General features: G+C 39.1%; 1 protein-coding gene across 2 annotated transcripts in view; it reads left to right on the forward strand.

The window, feature by feature from the left end:
- The window catches only part of ARMC3 (armadillo repeat containing 3), an 89,405-nt gene extending 80,177 nt beyond the window's left edge, over positions 1-9,228 (forward strand). For both annotated transcript variants that reach the window (XM_060003770.1, XM_060003771.1), the window contains exons 16-18: positions 2,808-3,008; positions 4,828-4,990; positions 9,019-9,228. In XM_060003770.1, the coding sequence (XP_059859753.1) occupies positions 2,808-3,008; positions 4,828-4,990; positions 9,019-9,228 (574 nt within the window). The remainder of the gene's footprint in view (positions 1-2,807; positions 3,009-4,827; positions 4,991-9,018) is intronic.
- Positions 9,229-21,643: the final 12,415 nt, after the last annotated feature.

Raw genomic sequence — 21,643 nt, forward strand, 5'->3', positions numbered from 1 at the left:
ATCACGTCATCTGCTTTGTCTTTAGTTTTCAATAATTTGATTTCAACGTGTCTGGAGTGGATTTCTTTGGGTGTACCTTATTGACATTCACTGAAATTCTTTTTCTTTTTTTAAATAAATAAATATTTATTTATTTATTTTTGGCTGTGTTGGGTCTTCATTGCTGCACGTTGGCTTTCTCTAGTTGCAGTGAGCAGGGGCTAGTCTTCGTTGCAGTGCATGGGCTTCTCCTTGCGGTGGCTTCTGTTGTTGCGGAGCATGGGCTCTAGGCATGCAGGCTTCAGTAGTTGTGGCACACGGGCTCAGTAGTTGTGGCTCAAGGGCTCTAGAGCACAGGCTCAGTAGTTGTGGTGTATGGGCTTAGTTGCTCCACGGCATGTGGGATCTTCCCAGACCAGGGCTCGAATCTGTGTCCCCTGCATTAGCAGGCAGATTCTTTTTATTTTTTTTGGTGCATGGGCCGGGAAACGAACCTGCAGGCAGATTCTTAACCACTGTGCCACCAGGGAAGTCCCTGAAATTCTAGACTATGTAGATTTATGTCTTTAACCAAATCGAGGAAACCATTTCAGCCTTAATTTATTCAATTTTTTTTTCTGTGCTTCATTCTTTCTCCTCTTCTTCTGAGTCTACGATGACACCAATATTAGCTCTTATTTATTGCACCACAAGTCCCTGCGACTCTGTCAGTTGCTTTTTCAATCTTTTGTTGTCCAGATTGGATCATTTTTATTGATTTATCTTCAAGTTCATAGACTGTTTCTTCTGTTATCTCCATTCTCCTATTAAACCTATTCAGGGAATTGTGTTTTTTAAGTTTTGGTTATTGTATTTTTCAGCTGCAAATTCTATTTTTTTATCTTCTATTTCTTTCTAAGACTTTATAACTCCCTGGTCATTTCAAGAGTGTTTGACCTACTTGTTGGAACAGTTTACAGCTGAGTCATCTCAGCACTGATGTGTTTTGATTGTCTTTTCCCATACGAGGTGAGATTTTCCTGGTTCTTCATATGTTGAGTAATTACATAGATTGTGATATTATGTTATGAGTCCTTCAGTTCTTATTTATGGGTCTTACACTTATGCTAAGAAGAATGTTTCTTTTGTGTGTGTGTTTTAGCAATCAATTGGCCCAGATGCTTTCAGTCTTCAAATTTCAACCAGTGTTTTGTGGGTTGTCATTCCACCATTAGTCCCATTTTCAAAGGCTTTGTGGTGCTATTTGGATCAGCCCTGCACGTGTACCAAATAGTGTCCAGTATGGGACTTGGGCGGTAGTTTATACCATAGTTCCATCTTCAAAATCTACGTATGTGCCGTTTAGGATCAGAACTATGCACACACAGCTTGGAAGTAAGCCTAGGAATATATAAACAATTTTATAGGGTTGCTTTCCTGAGCTCCTCCCTCTCCATGATCTCCCTTGTCTTTTTTGGTTCCTTGGAGCTTCCCTTTTGGTCCTCAAGCCAAAAAACCCTTTATTTACCCTGCGCTGCTACGCTCTTGCCATGACTGCATCCATGTCCACAGCCAAACAGCAGGAGGACTGAGCAAGTATAAGGCAGTTTTAGACTCTTAGGGACCTTAATGTCACCGCTGCCACCACCGTCACAAGCTTCCTTAGAAGACGGGGTACAAGATAATGGATAAAAATAAGAAAAAAAAATCAAAGAAAGGGTTTTCCTCCACTGTCTCTCTTTCCTGCTTCTCAATCGGCTTCTCCTTGGGCTCTCTCTGTGCTGATGCCCACTTCCAGACTTGGGACTATGTTTAGTTCAGCTTGGAGAATAGTGGAGGAAAATTAAAATATAAGCTCACCGTCAGTTCCGTAGTCATTCAAATGTCAGTCTTCTCTGATCTTCCTGCTGTGAATTATTTTTCAGAGTTTTCAAATAGCTATTGCATGCACCCTGTCCAGGTTTTATGACTGTATTCAGTAGGAGACACAGGGTGAAGTGTGCTTACTCCCTGTTACCTGGAATGAGAACCCCTGTCATTGTTTTGTTCCACTCATGAGAGAATTAGTAAGATATTAATACTGGTTCAAAGATCATTTGAGAATATATGCATTTCTATCCAATTTAATTAAGGAATGTTAGAAAAAGATTTTAACCTTTGGGAGTATCTTTTCCATTGAAGAGAAATAATTTGCATCTCTACTAAACAAAAATCTATATGTTAACTAGTAACTTCTCTAAGTCTGGAACTTTTCATTAAGAGTATCTTTTAATTAAACAGTATCTTTACTGTTTACTAAGTACATTCTATTTACCCTAAGTACAGAACTAAATACGTTTCCCTAGATAAACTTTGCATGAATCTTTGCCCCTGCATGACATGAAAATTCCATGCCATCCTTATTTTGTTTTTGTCTTTTTCCATGTTTTGGATAATTGTTCTTAAAAGTGGGATCCAAATTCTTCTTGCAGAAGGTCTCAACTGAAGCAAGAGATGATATAAGACTGGCATAGACTCTCTGAGGAGGCAACCTATTTTTTCCCAATTCCATAAATATTTATTACATACCTACAATGTACCAAATATCTTGATAAGCAATGGTACAGAAAAGCAATGATTTTCATAATATATATCAGTCGTGTAGTAATCTCTTGAAAAATAATTTCTCCAGCAAAATATAGAGACTATAAAGCTCTATCTTTGTCGTGGAAAATTTGAAAACTCTGTATGGTATTGTTGTTGAGGTATATATAAAATACTATATTTCTGCAATGCTCTTCAGATCAACTCAGAGCACAGTTAGTGCTTATTCACTCTGTGATATTGATTGCTATTGTTTACTCTCTAAGGAAAGGCAGAGTAAAAAAAGAAGAGGAAAAAGTGAAGGAGGAGGAAGAGGTTGCAGTAGCACCAAAACTGACTGGAGAAGGAAGTCCTGATAAAGAATGGCTCCCTCCCTCTGATCCTGACTTCTGTGTTTATGTGTATGAAGTGACCAGATCCATACTTCCCATCACCAGTATAAAGGAACAGGTTGAGGTTCTTGCAAAGTAAGTGTCTATATATACATACACATTTTCAATTTCTGAAAAATGTTTTTGATGTTACTGATTTGCACTTTTTAGCCAATTTTCAAACAACTACACCATAATAAAACCAAACTTGTATAGCACCCTGCCTCTGACTCTGAAGCAGAAACACAATGAATTGGATATAAATCCTCCATTTCTATTTTAGATCATATTTCTGCCAAGAATCAGAGCTAGGAGCTGGAAATTACTTAAAGAAAAATGCCTAGGTCATTTTCTCCAGCTAAACCAGGAAAAGCATCTTCCAGGGTGATCCTAAAGAAGTTATGAATGAAGGAATCCTATTTTGAATTATTTGTAAACTCACAAGTTGTTTTCTAATACAAATAGCCATCCCTTATTTTTATGTTATATGTCTGATATTTTGTGTTTCATGTTGCTCCAAAGTGGGATTGTGGGTATTCTAAGAGATGGTTCGGCATGCTGTATAAGCTAAGTGAGGTCGCCTCCTAAACGAGAGCATTTAATCTGATTCCTCTAAGAGAAGGCTGAGAACCTGACTTTATGACTGACAGGAAACCTCTAGAAATGGAGGCTTGCCTTCATGACTGACACCAGCCAGTCGTGAGCTCCTGGCTTGTGCAACAGCTGCAATCTCCGTGGGAGCTTGTACCTTCTCCAAATAGAAGTGAATTGCAGGCACCAAACCTGGATGTGACAACTGCAAGAAACACAGCCGCCAGATCACTGACTTCTTGTCAGGCGACTCTGGAAGAGAGCGTTTTTGGCTACCGAAGTTTTCCTTGGTGTCCTTGAGAAATGATGACTCAAGCAGAAATCTGACTTAGCTCATTTCAACACTTGTCAAATTTCCTCATGCTTTGTTCCTATCAGAAATAGTTTTCATCATTCCCAAATAATTGTTTTCTTAACCTGAACCCACACCAAGAGAGCAATACAGAGATGTGTCCCCATGCCTTTGGCTCCTAGAGGCTGTTACAGGACATCTGGCTGGCACTGAGGGTCAGTTTTCTGCCTAATCCTTTCTCTTGGTTTTCACCATTATTCTTCTTCACTTGGTTCCACGTACAGCAAGAGGAAGTTCTTTCTTTACAATCCTGCCTTTAGTCCATGATGTAGCAGCCTCAGCTGACAGAGGATTTTTGCAGGTGTGCTTACTGACATCTTCAGTGAGAGCCTAATCTTAGGAGAAACTCACAGGCAAAGTACACCCCCGCACCTCACCTCCTCACCTAACTGTTAGTAATTTTTCCCTTTTTGCCTCTTCCTGTCTCCTCTAACCTCAGTGTTACATAAATGCCATGTCTTTCTCTAAATTAAAAAAAAATGATAAAATTTAAAAGAAAAGGATGATAAAACTTGAAAAGATTTGTGAACCTCAGGGTTCACAATGGTCCCATATGTTTGTCTTTGTCTCTGAGTTTAAATTCCTTAAAAGAAGGACCACATGTCAAGACAATGCCTTGGATTTCAGATTCAAACATTTGAAAATACTTTCCAAGATTAAGATAACATTTAAAAACTGTGTTGATACAAATGTAGTGTGATATTGATTTGTATCTTGCTATACATATTGGGAAAATTAGCATTCATTTCCTTCTTCCTGCTGAATGAAATGTTAGAATTTCAGTTTATGTAAGATAGTTTAAATATAGTAAGCATAATGTTAACTTATAGTAAATACATTTTTTAAAGTAAAGCAAACAAAAATCAGACGGAAAGTATCTTTTACAAGTATAATTACACAGATATTTATACTCAAAGCATCCAAAGTGAGATATTAAACTTGACTGATTAAATCTCACTGTAATTGACACAGGTACGTGGCAGAAAAAATGGGCGGTAAAATTCCAAAAGAAAAACTACATGATTTCAGCTGGGAACTTCATATAAGTGAACTAAAGTTTCAACTTAAATCCAATGTTGTACCAATTGGACTGATCAAAAAAGGAATCTTCTACCATCGAGCTTTGCTTTTCAAGGTATTTAAGATGTTTTGCTCATTTCCCACTAGGTAAAAATGTTTTGTCTGTATCATTGTGGAGTAAGCCAGTTGCTAACAATTAACTGGATGATATTAATCCTATCATTTAGATGTACTTATATTTGGCATGTATATGTATGTGTATATATACATACACACACGTATATTCACCAGACTATTGGAAACATATTCATTCAATATTTATCACACACCTGCTCTAGGCCAGGGCCTCTTCCAAGGTCTGGGAATATACAGATACTAAAGTGACAGTCTCGGGACTTCCCTGGTGGTGCAGTGGTTAAGAATCTGCCTGCCAATGCAGGGGACACGAGTTCGAGCCCTGGTCCGGGAAGATCCCACATGCCCCAGAGCAACTAAGCCTGTGTGCCACAACTACCGAGCCTGCGCTCTAGAGCCCACGAGCCACAACTACTGAGCCCAAGTGCCACAACTATTGAAGCCCACGCACCACAGCTACTGAAGCCCACGCACCCACAGCCCCTGCTCTGCAACAAGAGAAGCCACCGCAGTGAGAAGCCCACGCACCACTATGAAGACCCAAGGCAGCCAAAAATAAATAAATAAATAATTTTTTATAAATAAATAAATAAATAAAGTGACAGTCTCTGCATTCAAGGGGGACCTAAGCCAGACTTGCGGGTTCTCAGGTGACGTCAGGGAAAGTTTCAAGGGAGGAAGTGATATGTGGCCTCAGAATTAGAGGCTACATAGGATTTCAGCAGGTAAAAAAGGAAGACAAGGGTGTTCTAAACAATACAAATATTTATTTAAAATAACATGTATGAGAGTCAGTGGTCCATTTGAGGGATGTAGAATAGTTGGTCTGGATCCAGAAAAGCGGGGAGGGGTTGGATAAGGCTAAAGCACCAGACAGTAAAGCACCATGTGAGTTTGTACTTGACCTTAAAATCTGTGAGTAACCACCGAAAGTTAAGGGGAAAGTGATTTTGAAAGACCACTCAGGCAACAGAATGCGGAATGAACTAGAACGGGGGAAAGACTGGAGATGGGAAGACCAACTGGAAGGTCACTGAAGCAAGAAGCACAGGTGCCTGATACTAAAGCCATGGTGGAGGCTGTGAACGAGAGGTGAGTTTGGCAGGAGATATAGAAGATAAAACTGAAAGGAGCTGTTGACTGCCTAGCGGTGGTGTGAGAGACTGCATGAGAAGAAGAAAATGATTTCCAGGATTTGGGCAGGGTAACTGGAAATGATGGCATCATTCACAGAGATGTGGACACTGGGGCAGGATTAGGTTTAAGGGAGGGGGTGATCTTCTTTTTTCCTCCATTGTGTCCAGTGTCTGGAGTATAATAGGAGCTGAGAAAATTGTTTCAGAGCCATAGACTTAAATGTATAAACTTCCTACCCTCTCCTGAATACCTATAAACCTCATTGCATCTTACCTCCAGTTCCAAGCCAATTCTGTTTATAATCCAAATGCCAGTCTTTCCTATTTCCTTGGATTTCTTGCTCTATCAATTCCTCTCTCCCATCTTAAATCTCTTTCTCTCTACTAGCTGTTTTACCTTTAAAATCTGAACTTAAGTCCAAAACATTTAAAGAGAAAACATAAATCTTTTCTCATTATATCTACAACTACTCCTATAAGCGCCTATCACCATGACCACCATCATTTTGAACTTATGTGCCAGGCACTTAATAAATATAATTGTGAAGAGTCTCAGATATGCCAAACGTTGAAATTACTACCTTTGTTTTAAAGATAAGAAAATTGATACTTAGAGAAGGAATTTACCCAAGGATAACCAGAGATACAGCTGGAATTTGAACCCATGCCTATCTGAGCCAAAACCTACCATACTGCTTCTATCTGAAGATAATTCTCATTCCCAGCCAAAATTCTGAGTCTTCTCAACTCCTAGTCACTCCTTGACCTCAGTTTCATCCTCAACTCCCTGCAGTCTGGCCCTTGTTCCCTCCCAAGAAGGATCACAGTGATCTGTTTTCTGTCTTGCTTGATACATCAAAGAATTTGTCACTGATCCTTCTCTTTCTTTAACACCACTTTCTTTAGTAACTTTGTCCTCTCTTGCCATTTCATCTCAGTCTCCTTTGGAGACCTCTTTTCCTCCACCCTTGTCTTAAATGTTGGGGTCCTGACCCAGAACTCAAGGTTCTGTCCCAGGCTCTTCTCTTTTCTCCCTTTACATACTTCGTTTGGTGAGGTCATCCTCCTACATCACCTTAAATACGACTTACATGTCTCAGGTTTCTAGATCATTTCCTCTCTCCCACAAGCCGCTCCTGATTCCAGGTCTGTCTGTTTACCCTGTAGCTAGCTGCCCTTGTGTGTCTTGTAGGAACTGCATTAGTCTTCTCAGGCCACTATAACCAAGTACCACAGATGGGGTGGCTTAAACAATAAACAGTTATTTCTCACTGTTCTGGAGGCTGAGAAGTCCAAGATCAAGGTGTCAGGAGATTCAGTGTCTGGTGAGAGCCCACTTCTTGGTCGGCGGTTGCCGCTTTCGTACCGTATCCTTATATTTCAGAGTAGGAGGAGGGCCCTTCCTCCTCTTATAAGGGCACAATTCCCATCGTGGGGGCTTCACCCTCATGACTGCCTCTTAAGGGACCCACCTTCAGAAAGAAAACAGGAATCTCAAGGGGAAACATTTCAGTTCACAACGTTACAGCAGACTGAATTCATTACCCTCACACCTCACCTGAGTCATGCAGTTAATCACCCAGGTCTTGCCTACCACTGAATCCTGAACACCAACACTCACTGGTAAAACGTGTTATCCTTCTATTCCTCCCAAAAGTGTTCACTCCCCCTACATAAACTCTTCATCTCCCCGTTTTCTTCCGGCTCCTTTCCTCCATGGAAGCCTAGATAAATCGTCCACAGACCGTGTAACCTGCTCACTGATTTCCTTTGTCTTTGTGCCCCCATCCTTCTGCCCCTCCACCTTGCCTGCCCACACTGGACCAATCCGACTGCCTGCCCTTCCCACAATGACACTTGGGCTGCAGAACGCGACAGTGGGATGTGCCACAGCCAATTCAGGATCCAAGGTGGTGGATGTACGTGCTGCCTGGCCATCTTTTCCAGCTCCTGGCCACAGGCTTTTCCTGTTTTCCTCAGCAGCTGTGCCCCACATCTGCCTTCTTTCCTAAGCCTTTTCATCTTCACCTCTTCCTATATGCAGATGACCTTGTTTCCCACTTCACAAAGAAAATAGATACTTCCAGATTCAACTCAGCTGAGGTTAAGAACTCAGACTCTGGGAACTCCCTGGTGGTCCAGTGGTTAGGACTTGGCGTGCTCACTGCTGGAGCCCTGGGTTCAATCCCTGGTCGGGGAACTGAGATCCCACAAGCCAGCTCTCTTATCCACTATGATGTGGCTAGGAAGTTTCCAGATTATTTAAAAAGTGCTTTTAAAATCAGGACAAATTGAAGAGACAGCTTCCGAGGAACATACGCAACCCCTGAGGACAGGGCATCAGGCAGCCCAAAAAGGACCAACCACTCACAGTTCTGCCCCCCCCCCACCCCCGGCTCCAAAACACCTGTCTACACCACACAGAACAAATGGGCTAGAAACAGGTTCCTGCCATTCCAGTCCTGCCATTCAATCCCACTGCATATCACACCCAAGGAGCAGCCCAGGAGCATGGAAAGATTGATAGATGCACTAGAGCTGAAAGCCTGTGGAACAGCTTTTCTCCAATTACGTTATCAATCTTGTGCTGATACAATGCAGCGCAACTGCCTGAAAAATGTCCCTTCCCAGCAGGACCTACACAGAGATTTTGAGTCCACAGAATCTTGAGCAACAGGGGAACTTATCACATTTTACCAACTCCTATCTCAACACTCCACCTTTTTTCCAGCCTCCTTTCTAAGCACTTTGTTGTTGTTGTTCTGCAAGAGTGTATATTTCACCTTCGACCAAGGTGGGTCTTTCAACCAAGGCTTTTTCTCTGCCCCTCCCCCTCCTCCCTCTTGGTTGATCTCGCGTTTTCTCCCCACAGGCTCTGGCTGACAGAATTGGCATCGGCTGCTCTCTGGTTCGCGGGGAGTACGGCAGAGCCTGGAATGAAGTCAAGCTGATGAATGAATCCCGAAAGGGGGTGATTGGGGCTCTCCCTCCCCCGGAAACTTACATAGTTGACCTCATGTTCCACCCAGGGGCACTGATAAAGTTAAGAAGCCGAGAGGCAGATCTTTACAGATTTCTCTAAACTTCCAAATGAACACAAAAGGTGTTGAAACAAGAAATCCATTATATACCCTTTCTATGAAGTTCACTGGTAGATTTTATCAGTATTTCTTTAAATAAAAATATTAGAAATGCTCTCCTTGTGTAGAAACAAGGTCACTAGGATTGGACTTGGTCGTGCTTCTGAGTTCAGGCTTTTGGCAAGCATTCAGTCTGATGAGATCAGATTACACTTGTGTAAAGCTTATTATTCTCGAAATTAATCCACCCCGCTGTTTCCTAAGGAGCATCTCTGCCCTTTGGGAATCATGTGTAAAAGCACCCAGCTACTGTTCCCAGCACAGTGCCCTATGACTGTCATTCTTCATGTTCTGGATGCTCCAGGAAGACTTGGTTAAATCAAGTCCATGGTTTGTTGTGTCTTCAGTCGCCTTGTCTCACTCCCATAAAGTAAGATTATTGATATTTTGAATATTTGTAGATCTATTTTAGTATCACAAATTCCTTTCTAAAATTTTTTGTTCATATTTTCCCAAATTTATCATTAAGAACACTGTTTAGTATACTTCACTGAACTAAAAATATTTCTAAAAACTATTTCCATACACTGCACTTGTCTATATTGACTTGGAAACATACCTTCATTTAAAAACAATTCTGATTTGCTCTTTGCACATTTGAATGCTGGGTCACAAAAATGTGACTTCAAATTTACATGACTTAAAAGTTCTTTTCTGGAAAATTCTGAAATCTAAGTATAAAGTAAATCTTTGCTGAGGAATTGTGTTTTCAGTATTGAGCACAAAATAGGGAGCAAGCACCCATTTCAAATGGCAAGAGGAAATGAATCTCATGAAGTATACATTTTCTTAGCCAGGCTTTAAGTCTAAAGTTGACCCATCTAATCATTTTGCTAGAAGGTTTTCAAAAGTGAGTTTGATTTTAGAAATTAAGGTGAAGATTATTCTGTATGAACCAATGTGTAATTTCAAAGAATGTGTAATTATTTCAATATAAAGTTCCTTACATCAAATGGTGTGGTAATTATATTTATCACCCAGTTTCATGAAGAGAGCACAGATTATAGGATACATATCCGTCTAAGCATTTCCAAGTCTCTCTCGATCCAGAAAGCATTCAAAGTGGATTAAAAAGATATATAAGATGTAAAAGATAAAAATAAATGAAAAACAGGCATAAGTGTAGGAAAGAAAGTTTGACAAGGCCAGGAACAAGCTTAGAATTCAAAACGCAGTCCATGAAAATCCTGCGTATTTGTTAGAGGTAAGTGAAAATTTGACTCAAAACTTTCTAGCAGCCAGTGCAGAGGGGAATGCTATCAGTTACATGATTGGTAATAGGGTCCACTAGATAAAAGCACAAAACGGCTTCCCAAGAGGAACAAAGACCAGGGGAATTCTTCTTTGGGAGCTTCATACAGACGACAAATGCAATACAGAAAATAACATCTTTGAGAAACAACCTCCTGGCAAGTTCTGGAAATAGTTTTCACAGGCCAATGGCCAAAACATCAAAATGGAATGAGGGAAAAGTTCCATGCAGAGCCACTAAGATGTTGTTCAGGTAGACACCACATTTTTTAGTCTGGTGCAGACCAAAGAGACTTTTTTTTTCATCTTAGAGATGATTTTTTGTATAGTGTCTCTCTCGCTTAGGTTCTAGGTAATAATTGCCCTCCACTTTTAGCAAGTACACATCAGATTACACATGTATTATTTCCTTCTCAAAGAATCAGCATTGTCAGTCATGGAAAATTGAAGCTCAAAATACTATGTCAAATCAAATGGATATTGACTTTTCCTTTTTATTGACATGAAGTTCTTTAAATAGTCACATTTCTCAGCAAGATTTCCCCATACTATCCCTCCACCAAAGGCAATAATCTGGAGATAAGAGATAGGGGGTTTCAGGAGACAGTACATTTTTCCTTAGAACCATTCCCAGAAAGGCTATAAACCAATTACTGGTGTTTTGTTTTTTTGTTTTTGTTTTTGTTTGTTTGTTTTTTAGCTCAGTTGAAAAATAAGGGTAAGATAAACTGACAATATGAAAAATATATAGAACATATCACCAGTTTGGGTATATTTTTAGAGCAATACAATAGTATCAAATCACTTATCTAGAGTTTAGTATTTAAAAGTACTATTCTTAATTTAAAATTACCTTATTATTATATAGATCACTAGCAAAACCTTTGCCTAGGCATATGCTTTTAAAGCCAGAAACATCATTATTTTAATAATAAAAGTAGACTTGACTTCAAAGGACAACTATCGAGTGTCAGGCATGAATATATTAATATAGTGAATTCAAGTAAGACCCTTGTGGAACTCACACAGTACAAAAGACCTGTAGGATATGCCAATAAGCCACAAATCACAATTTGAAAAACAGGAAGCATTGTTGGAAAAGGTAAAGAAATTTTATTATGGTGATTTTCCTTATAAATTTAATAAGCCTTTATTATTGACAAGCAATACAATGATAGTGGCAAAAAGCCCAGATTTGTGAGTCAGAGCTGAGATTAAGTTCTGCATCTACCTTTTTCTACTTATGTGATTTTGAGAAAATTACTCAACCTCTCTGTCCCTCAATTTACTCACCTGGAAAATGGAGATAAATGATAACAAATAGTTACATGTTGTTTACTATGTGTCAGAGGCTATATTCTACACCTTCGTTTAATCCTTCCAGTAACCCTATGATGTATAGGTGATATTACCCATGTTTAGCAAGTGAGGCACAGAGAAGTTAAGTAACTTACCCCAAAGTCACTCAGCTAGTAATTGGCAAATCTTTAAATTTAAACCTAGTTTTTCTGTAGAGGTGATGCTCCTAATCTATATGCCTAATAAAGGTGCTGCAAGGATGAAGTAAGACCATGCATGTAAATGACAGGTGCGGGTGTACATGGAGGGGCGGGGTTGTACATGCCTATATGTGAGTACATGTGTGTGTTTATAGCTTTCTTTTCTTTTCTCAGATAATGTTCTGTTCATACCTTGGCCTCTAGCATGTTTTGAGGGAATTCTTTATTCTTCAAGTATCTGTCTCTTCTTTTAGATCAGAGGTTAGCAAATATTTTCCTTAAAGAGTCAGATAGTAGGGGCTTCCTTGGTGGGCCAGACTCCACGCTCCTAATGCAAGGGGCCCGGGTTCGATACCTGGTCAGGGAACTAGATCCTGCATGCCACAACTGAGAGCCCACATGCCGCAACTAAGACCTGGCGCAGCCAAATAAATAGATAAATAAATAAAAAAAAATTTTTTTTTTAAATACTCTAAAAATAGAGTGAGATAGTAAATAGTTTAGGCTTTGCAAGCCATACAGTCTCTACTGTGACCACTCAACTCCGCTATTGCAGCACAGAAGCAGCAGTAGATGCTGCTAGACAATAAACTTTAATAAAACAGGTGTGGGCCAGATTTGGCTCACGGGCCAGTTTGCCAATCCTTGTTTTAGATGAGGATCACTCTGAGGGTATGGCCATGGAGAGGCTGTGCTGAGCCTAGTCCCTGGGCACCCTGACTAAGCGTCGAAGGGAGACTCTCACAAGAGCATTCTGTCTTCCTTGGTTTCTCTGGGTTCTAAGATCAATCTACTTGATATTAATCCAATGGATGCTAAAGGAGATGCATTATTTTTCAGTAAGGATGAGGACAAATTTGACCTCTCTAAAAAAGAAAATTTTCCTATCTTCTGAAGCGTGAAGGGTCTGAGATTTCACCCCAGTTGCAAGCTAACTGCCACTGTTTCATGGTTGCTGGCATAAGACACAAGATACCTGGGTCAGAGACAAAGGACTTTACTCCTCACTGCACAGCAAGCAGCATGAGACAGCATATTGCGTCAGGTCCCCTTGCTCCCAAGTCTCATGGGGGCAATGTGGACAGACCCAGATGGATGCCTGCAAGCATGGTGGGTTGTGCTCCAGGAGAGGAACACTGAGCTCAAAGAACCTAGCTTTTACAATACACAGGCAGGAAGCATCTGCCCTTTTCACTATATCTTCCTGGGCTGTTCACTAACATCCTTGAAGAGATAGTCTAGAGCAAAGGGCAGTCAGGAAGCCTTTGTTTATAAAACATGCAGAAAAGAGGGAGATCCATGGAGAATTATCTCCCAATAGCTTCATCAATTCTTACAGTATATGAGGCTTTATGGAATTTCTCATCTAAATAGAGATGATTGATATATTTTGATACAAAATTTATAAAATGTTAAAAATATATATATATAATTAATTATAATTATATAAGAAAGGTGACAGTAGATCAACTCAGTGATTCATGAGACCAATTTTCGTTCTCTGGCAGCACCAAAGGAGCTTTAGTGATAAGGTATGGTAGTTATCCTCAATATCATCCTACTAATATTTGGTCTACAAGTTCAAATCCAAATTCAGGTTAAGCCTCACCTTCCCTGAGCTTCCTCAGTATGCGTTTTGCTCTTCTGGTGACCTTCCATGACACTGCCTTGGACACTCATCTCAACATTTTCCCACGTGCTTACTGCCTGGCACTGCCCCTTTCCTCATGAACATGGACACCATGTAGTAGTGCAGACCATGCATGGTCCTTGGGGTCAGAGAGACTTGGGTGTGAGAATCCTGCTTCTGCTATTCTTAACGGTGAGATGTTGAGCAAATAGCTTGGTGTCCTTGTCTCTAAAATGGGCATTTAGCTATAATAATGACCTCATAAGGCTGCTCTGAGGAACAAATAAGATAGTGGTTGTACACGCTCAGTACAGTGCTAAAATAGTAAGCATCTGACAACTGTTGGCAATTATGCTCTGATCTCTCCCAGTGAGACGGAAAGCTATTTCAGGTCTGGCATCCACCTTACCGGCAGAGTGACCAGCACAGGGAAAGCCTGAACAATATTTGTTGACTGTCTTTGTGCCACAAATGAACTGACCTTAAAGACTACAATGGGATTCTCATTTTCATGTGGATCCTTTTGAAAGTAGTTGTATGGTAAAGAAAATCATTCCCATCTCTGACTTCCTTTTGCCTTTCAGTGTAGAGGGTACAATGATGGCACAGCTACTTTTGAACTTGCTCTATGGGAAGTGAAAACACAGAAATGCTCAATGTCTTTGAAGCTCATAGTTGAAATCATTCCCCATTTTGCTTCTCTTTTCTTTTGATTCCATAGTCTTTACTTTGAGAAGAACTTTGAAAAACCCAGATGAATCCATTTATATCTGTACTATCAAGTCATTCATCTGCTAAATCATGATCCTGCATACACAATTTTCTAATTGTGAAGTCATGCCCCCATCACCAACACCTTGCCTACACCCAGGATGTGACCTGTGTGTGGTCGCTTCATTGGGAAAGGACATAGTATTACTTCCATGGTTTGATGATTTCTTATTGCTGCTTGATCCAGCTTGTCTGTGATTTTGAAAGACTCATCTTGTATATTTACCTTTGAAGGTACTATCAGTTCATATGGTTAAGACTACTTAGGTCCTTTTTAACTTGCTAACCACGCAATAAGGCTCCCGATTGGCTCAGACCTTTCCACCAAGCAGAACCTGCACGTGGGGCAGGCCCTTGATTTACAAGCCCCCAGTAACAAGCATCTGTTTAGGAATATATTTCAGTCACAGGAGTCTAGGTCTGATCTCATCAGGATCAGCTAAGAGCCATCCATTTCCTTTTCTAACTCGCAGGTATCAGCTCTCAAACCCTGCAGACAGTCCCACTCTGATTATCTTGAGAAAAGTCCCAGTTTGTTTTACACAAGAACAGCTGGCACACAAATGGAATCAAGCACTTTAAAGTAGTCATTAATCATACTGATGAGAACAGCTGAAACAAACATTGTTCTCTCAGTACTTACATATCTGACATACAAATCAAGTGATAGCCCAATTAGTTTATTTATAGGTTCCTTTCTTTGAAAAGTCTGAGTTAGTGCCTTTCTTTTCTTGCCATGGTCTTTACTTTTAGAAAAACTTTGAAAACACAGATGAATGTATTTGTATCTCTATTATCAAGTCATGTATCTGCCAAATCATTGATAGTCATTATCCTGCATACAGAATTGTCTAGTTGTGTGATTTCATTTATTTGGCTTTCTAGAAAAAAAATTTTAATATCTTTTTATTAATACAAATCAAAGAGGTACAGACAGAAAGAAAGATAAAACAGAAAGAAAGATAAATATGCTGGTCCCTTAGACTCACAGAATAGAAAGCTTGGCTTGTATCCTTTGTATGCAATTATTTACTTCTTTGAGAATTAGGAGGAAAGGGAAAAAATGAACTGCTGCATGAGATGGGGAGATTTTCCTTGTGCAGTTTTTATTTTCCCTAGCTAATAGGAGAATAAAAAAATAAATAAAAAGGAAGATAAGAATTGCTAGAAATGGACTTTAGTCCCCCACTCAGAAGTAATAATATTATTACTTTAAGGAATGGCACAAAATTTCACAACAGGAAAACCATCTCCATGCCCAGGATCCATGATTGTTGCATAAACGTTATTGGTGAGTTAAAAACATTTACAGGATAACTCAAATGCTCCCTTCTGATGCATGTTCTTCATGAAATGAGTGCCCTGAGACTCAGGATTGCTGAGTCTAACACTGCTACACCGTCACATTCAGAGGATATGCTCACAAATATGAAATCCCACAGAAAGGAAATGAAATGAGGAAGGTCATGGAAAATCTCTTAATACAGACCATCTGCTTCCTTTTAGGCTTAGTTTCAGGCTCACCATTGAGTTACTGGCACAGTCCCGAAGGCCTGGGCTGGGCAGGGGGATGGCGTCTGTCTGGGAACCTAGTCCAGAGCCTTAATGTAAGTCACTCCAGGAGAGAAGCCAAATCTCGCTTCAGCCTGCCACTGGCTGAACTTCAGAGCCCTTGGAGTCAGAGGTCTTGAAAAGTGGCTCCTCCAAGGACATGTCCTGTTATCATTTTTCATGTACAGTTGGCATCATTGTCAAAGACACCGTGTAGGAAGGATGCAAAAGCACACAGAGTTCAACTATGAACCAGAAACTTCCACAGAGAAGGTCAGAGTCAATCTTTGGTGAGTACTCCAAAGTGTTCCTTCAGCTCACATTTTCACATTCATGGTTAAGTGTGGTTATTAAGACCTTAATCCAAGCAGAGATTTGCAAATAACTGTTCTTCAAAATCAAAGAAAAAAAAATTGGAACCAAACTTTTGTTTTAATGTGTGTTCATGTCTATAAAAAGCCAATTAAAAAATACATGAAATAAACTGTCTAGGAAATTTGAGACCCATGTTGTATTGAACGTCTTGGTTGCGAATGCCTTCAGCTTTACAAAGTTTTCTTATTTCACCTTCATTGTTTGCTGATGGCAGGGCTGAGAACACACTACTCCAAAATATGGCAACTTGGAAAACTGAATATTTTTTGCTGAAGGAATCTGAGAAACGGCAGGTGCAGGCAGGTCTCCCTGAACCGGGTTGAGAGACCCCCATGTGAGAGGCAACCGCCTTATACCAGGAGGAAAGGAACGTCCTTATCTCCGAAGACCAAGGGGCTCTGAGGGGCATCTGAACAAACAGGCCTTGCTAACTTTTCCTCAATTTACTACAATTAACACATATCCTTTTGCCCCATCACGTTTTTTCCCACAACTTTCCACTCTTCATCAAACCTAGTATAAAGACCCTCAGGTTTTACCGGCCTTGGTGGGATATTCATTTCCTTACGAAGGCTCCTGTGTCATGTAAATCTTATATTAAATAAATGTGTAGGAAAGATTAAAAACTAACTATGCCACAAGTTCCATACTTTAGGCCAGGGGTTGACAACATTTATCTCAAATTTGAGAAAACAGGAACCCAAATATTAATTGGGGAGTGTCTCTTAGATTTCCCAAGGCGTTAAAAGCTGAAAAAAATTCCTTACAATTTTTCAATTTTGTATTAACTGCTCTTTCATGTTGTTAGAAAGGTCTTGTAGACTATGGACGATTGTTTGCTGGCTTAATTGAAAATCTCCCACTTTTGGTAAAGTATCACAGTAGTTTCCTCATACGTTTCTTTAAAACATTCATAAGTAAAATAATAATTCATTTTATTATCTATCAAAAAATGGTCCTGTATATGTGTAAGAATCTAAGTCATTTCATAGCTGGCCAAAATTACAAGCTCATATTCTGTTAAAAATCTTTAAAATTGTTATTGATCGATGTTTAATTCCAATATCAGGTGACTTATTTAGTCGATTATTTTTTTGAATTTTTGAATTTTATTTTATTTATATTTTTATACAGCAGGTTCTTATTAGTTATCCATTTTATACATACTAGTGTATATACGTCAATCCCAATCTCCCAATTCATCACACCACCACCTTCCCCACCACTTTCTCCCCTTGGTGTCCATACGTTTGTTCTCTACATCTGCGTCTCTATTTCTGCCCTGAAAACTGGTTCATCTGTACCATTTTTCTAGGTTCCACATACATGCGTTAATATACGATATTTGTTTTTTGCTTTCTGACTTACTTCACTCTGTATGACAGTCTCTAGATCCATCCACGTCTCTACAAATGACCCAGTTTCATTCCTCTTTATGGCTGAGTAATATTCCATTGCATGTATGTACCACTTCTTCTTTATCCATTCGTCTGTCGATGGGCATTTAGGTTGCTTCCATGTTCTGGCTACTGTAAATAATGCTGCAGTGAACATTGGGGTGCATGTGTCTTCTTGAATTATGGTTTTCTCTGGGTATATGCCCAGTAGTGGGATTGCTGGGTCATATGGTAATTCTATTTTTAGTTTTTTAAGGAACCTCCATACTGTTCTCCATAGTGGCTGTATCAATTTACATTCCCACCAACAGTGCAAGATGGTTCACTTTTCTCCATAACCTCTCCAGCATTTGTTGTTTGTAGATTTTCTGATGATGCCCATTCTCATTGGTGTGAGGTGATACCTCATTGTAGTTTTGATTTGCATTTCTCTAATAATAATTTCTCTAATAATGTTGAGCAGCTTTTCATGTGCTTCTTGGCCATCCGTATGTCTTCTTTGGAAAAATGTCTATTTAGGTCTTCTGCCCATTTTTGGATTGGGTTGTTTTTTTAATATTGAGCTGCATGAGCTGTTTATATATTTTGGAGATTAATCCTTTGTCCGTTGATTCAATTGCAAATATTTTCTCCCATTCTGAGGGTTGTCTTTTCATCTTGTTTATGGTTTCCTTTGCTGTGCAAAAACTTTTAAGTTTCATTAGGTCCCTTTTTGCTTGTTTGTTTTTATTTCCATTACTCTAGGAGGTGGATCAAAAAAGATCCTGCTGTGATTTATGTCAAAGAGTGTTCTGCCTATGTTTTCCTCTAAGAGTTTTATAACGTCCAGTCTTACATTTAGGTCTCTAATCCTTTTTGAATTTATTTTTGTGTATGGTGTTAGGGAGTGTTCTAATTTCATTCTTTTATATGTAGCTGTCCAGTTTTCCCAGCACCACTTATTGAAGAGACTGTCTTTTCTCCATTGTATATCTTTGCCTCCTTCATCATAGATTAGTCGACCATGGGTGCATGGGTTTGCCATAGATTAGTCGACCATAGGGGCGTGGGTTTACCTCTGGGCTTTCTATCCTGTTCCACTGATCTATGTTTCTGTTTTTCTGCCAGTACCATATTGTCTTGATTATTGTAGCTTTGTAGTATACTCTGAAGTCAGGGAGTCTGATTCCTCCAGCTCCGTTTTTTTCCCTTAAGACCACTTTCGCTATTCGGAGTCTTTTGTGTCTCCATACAAATTTTAAGATTATTTGTTCTAGTTCTGTAAAAAATGTCATTGGTAATTTCATAGGTATTGCATTGAATCTGTAGATTGCTTTGGGTAGTAGAGTCATTTTCACAATATTGATTCTTCCAATCCAAGAACATGGTATATCTCTCCATCTGTTGGTATCATCTTTAACTTCTTTCATCAGTGTCTTATAGTTTCCTGCATACAGGTCTTTTGTCTCCCTAGGTAGGTTTATTCCTAGGTATTTTATTCTTTTTGTTGCAATGGTAAATGGGAGTGTTTCCTTAATTTCTCTTTCAGATTTTTCATCGTTAGTGTATAGGAATGCAAGAGATTTCTGTGCATTAATTTTGTATCCTGCAACTTTACCAAATTCATTGATTAGCTCTAGTAGTTTTCTGGTGGCATTTTTAGGATTCTCTATGTATAGTATCATGTCATCTGCAAACAGTGACAGCTTTACTTCTTTTCCGATTTGGGTTCCTTTTATTTCTTTTTCTTCTCTGATTGCCATGGCTAGGACTTCCAAAACTATGTTGAATAACAGTGGTGAGAGTTTACATCCTTGTCTTGCTCCTGATCTTAGAGGAAATGCTTTCAGTTTTCACCACTGAGAATGATGTTTGCTGTGGGTTTGTCATATATGGCCTTTATCATGTTGAGGTAGGTTCCCCCTATGCCCAATTTCTGGAGAGTTTTTATCATAAATGGGTGTTGAATTTTGTCAAAAGCTTTTTCTGCATCTATTGACATCATCATATGGTTTTTATTCTTCAATTTGTTAATATGGTGTATCACATTGATTAATTTCCATATATTGAAAAATCCTTGCATCCCTGGGATAAATCCCACTTGATCATGGTGCATGATGTTTTTAATGTGTTGTTGGATTCCATTTGCTAGATTTAGTTGAGGATTTTTGCATCTATATTCATCAGTGAAATTGGTGTGCAATTTTCTTTTTTTGTAGTATCTTTGTCTGGTTTTGGTATCAGGGTGATGGTGGCCTCATAGAATGAGTTTGGGAGTGTTCCTTCTTCTGCAATTTTTTGGAAGAGTTTGAGACGGATGGGTGTAGCTCTTCTCTAAACGTTTGATAGAATTCACCTGTGAAGCCATCTGGTCCTGGACTTTTGTTTGTTGGAAGATTTTTAATCACAGTTTCAGTTTCATTATTTGTGATTGGTCTGTTCATATTTTCTATTTCTTCCTGGTTCAGTATGGAAGGTTATACCTTTCTAAGAATTTGTCCATTTCTTCCAGGTTGTCCATTTTATTGGAATACAGTTGCTTGTAGTAGTCTCTTAGGATGCTTTGTATATCTGTGGTGTCTGTTGTAACTTCTCCTTTTTCATTTCTAATTTTATTGATTTGAGTCCTCTCCTTCATTTTCTTGATGAGTCTGGCTAATGGTTTATCAATTTCATTTATCTTCTCAAAGAACCAGCTTTTAGTTTTATTGATCTTTGCTATTGTTTTCTTTGTTTCTATTTCATTTATTTCTGCTCTGATCTTTATGATTTCTTTCCTTCGACTAACTTTGGGTTTTGTTTGTTCTTCCTTCTCAAGTTCCTTTAGGTGTAAGGTTAGATTGTTTATTTGAGATTTTTCTTGTTTCTTGTGGTAGCCTTGTATAGCTATAAACTTCCCTCTTAGAACTGCTTTTGCTGCATCCCATAGGTTTTGAATCATCGTGTTTTCACTGTCATTTGTCTCTAGGTATTTTTTGATTTCCTCTTTGATTTCTTCAGTGATCTCTTAGTTATATAGTAACGTATTGTTTAGCCTCCATGTGTTTGTGTTTTTTACGTTATTTTCCCTGTAACTGATTTCTAATCTCATAGCATTGTGGTCAGAAAAGATGCTTGATATGATTTCAATTTTCTTAAATTTACTGAGGCTTGATTTGTGACCCAAAATGTGATCTATCCTGGAGAATGTTCCATGCGCACTTGAGAAGAAAGTGTAATCTGCTGTTTTGGGATTGAATGTCCTATAAATACCAATTAAATCTACCTGGACTATTGTGTCATTTAAAGCTTCTCTTTTCTTATTATTTGGATGATCTGTCCATTGTTGTGAGGTGTTAAAGTCCCCCACTATTACTGTGTTACTGTCAATTTCCTCTTTTGTAGCTGTTAGCTGTTGCCTTATGTGCTCCTATGCTGGGTGCATATATATTTATAATTGCTATATCTTCTTCTTGGATTGATCCCTTAATCATTATGTAGTGTCCTTCCTTGTCTCTTGTAACATTCTTTATTTTCAAGTCTATTTTATCTGATATGAGTATTGCTACTCCAGCTTTCTTTTGATTTCCCTTTGCATGGAATATCTTTTTCCATTCCCTCACTTTCAGTCTGTATGTGTCCCTAGGTCTGAAGTGGGTCTTTTGTAGACAGCATATATACGGGTCTTGTTTGTGTATCCCTTCAGCAAGCCTGTGTCTTTTGGTTGGCGCATTCAATCCATTCACGTTTAAGGTAATTATAGATATGTATGTTCCTATGACCATTTTCTTAATTGTTATGGGTTTGCTTTTGTAGGTCTTTTTCTTCTCTTGTGTTTACCACTTAGAGTAGTTCCTTTAGCATTGTTGTAGAGCTGGTTTGGTGGTGCTGAATTTTCTTAGCTTTTGCTTGTCTGTAAAGCTTT

Source organism: Delphinus delphis, chromosome 2 (genome assembly GCF_949987515.2).
Source record: "Delphinus delphis chromosome 2, mDelDel1.2, whole genome shotgun sequence".
Taxonomy (NCBI): Eukaryota; Metazoa; Chordata; class Mammalia; order Artiodactyla; family Delphinidae; genus Delphinus; species Delphinus delphis.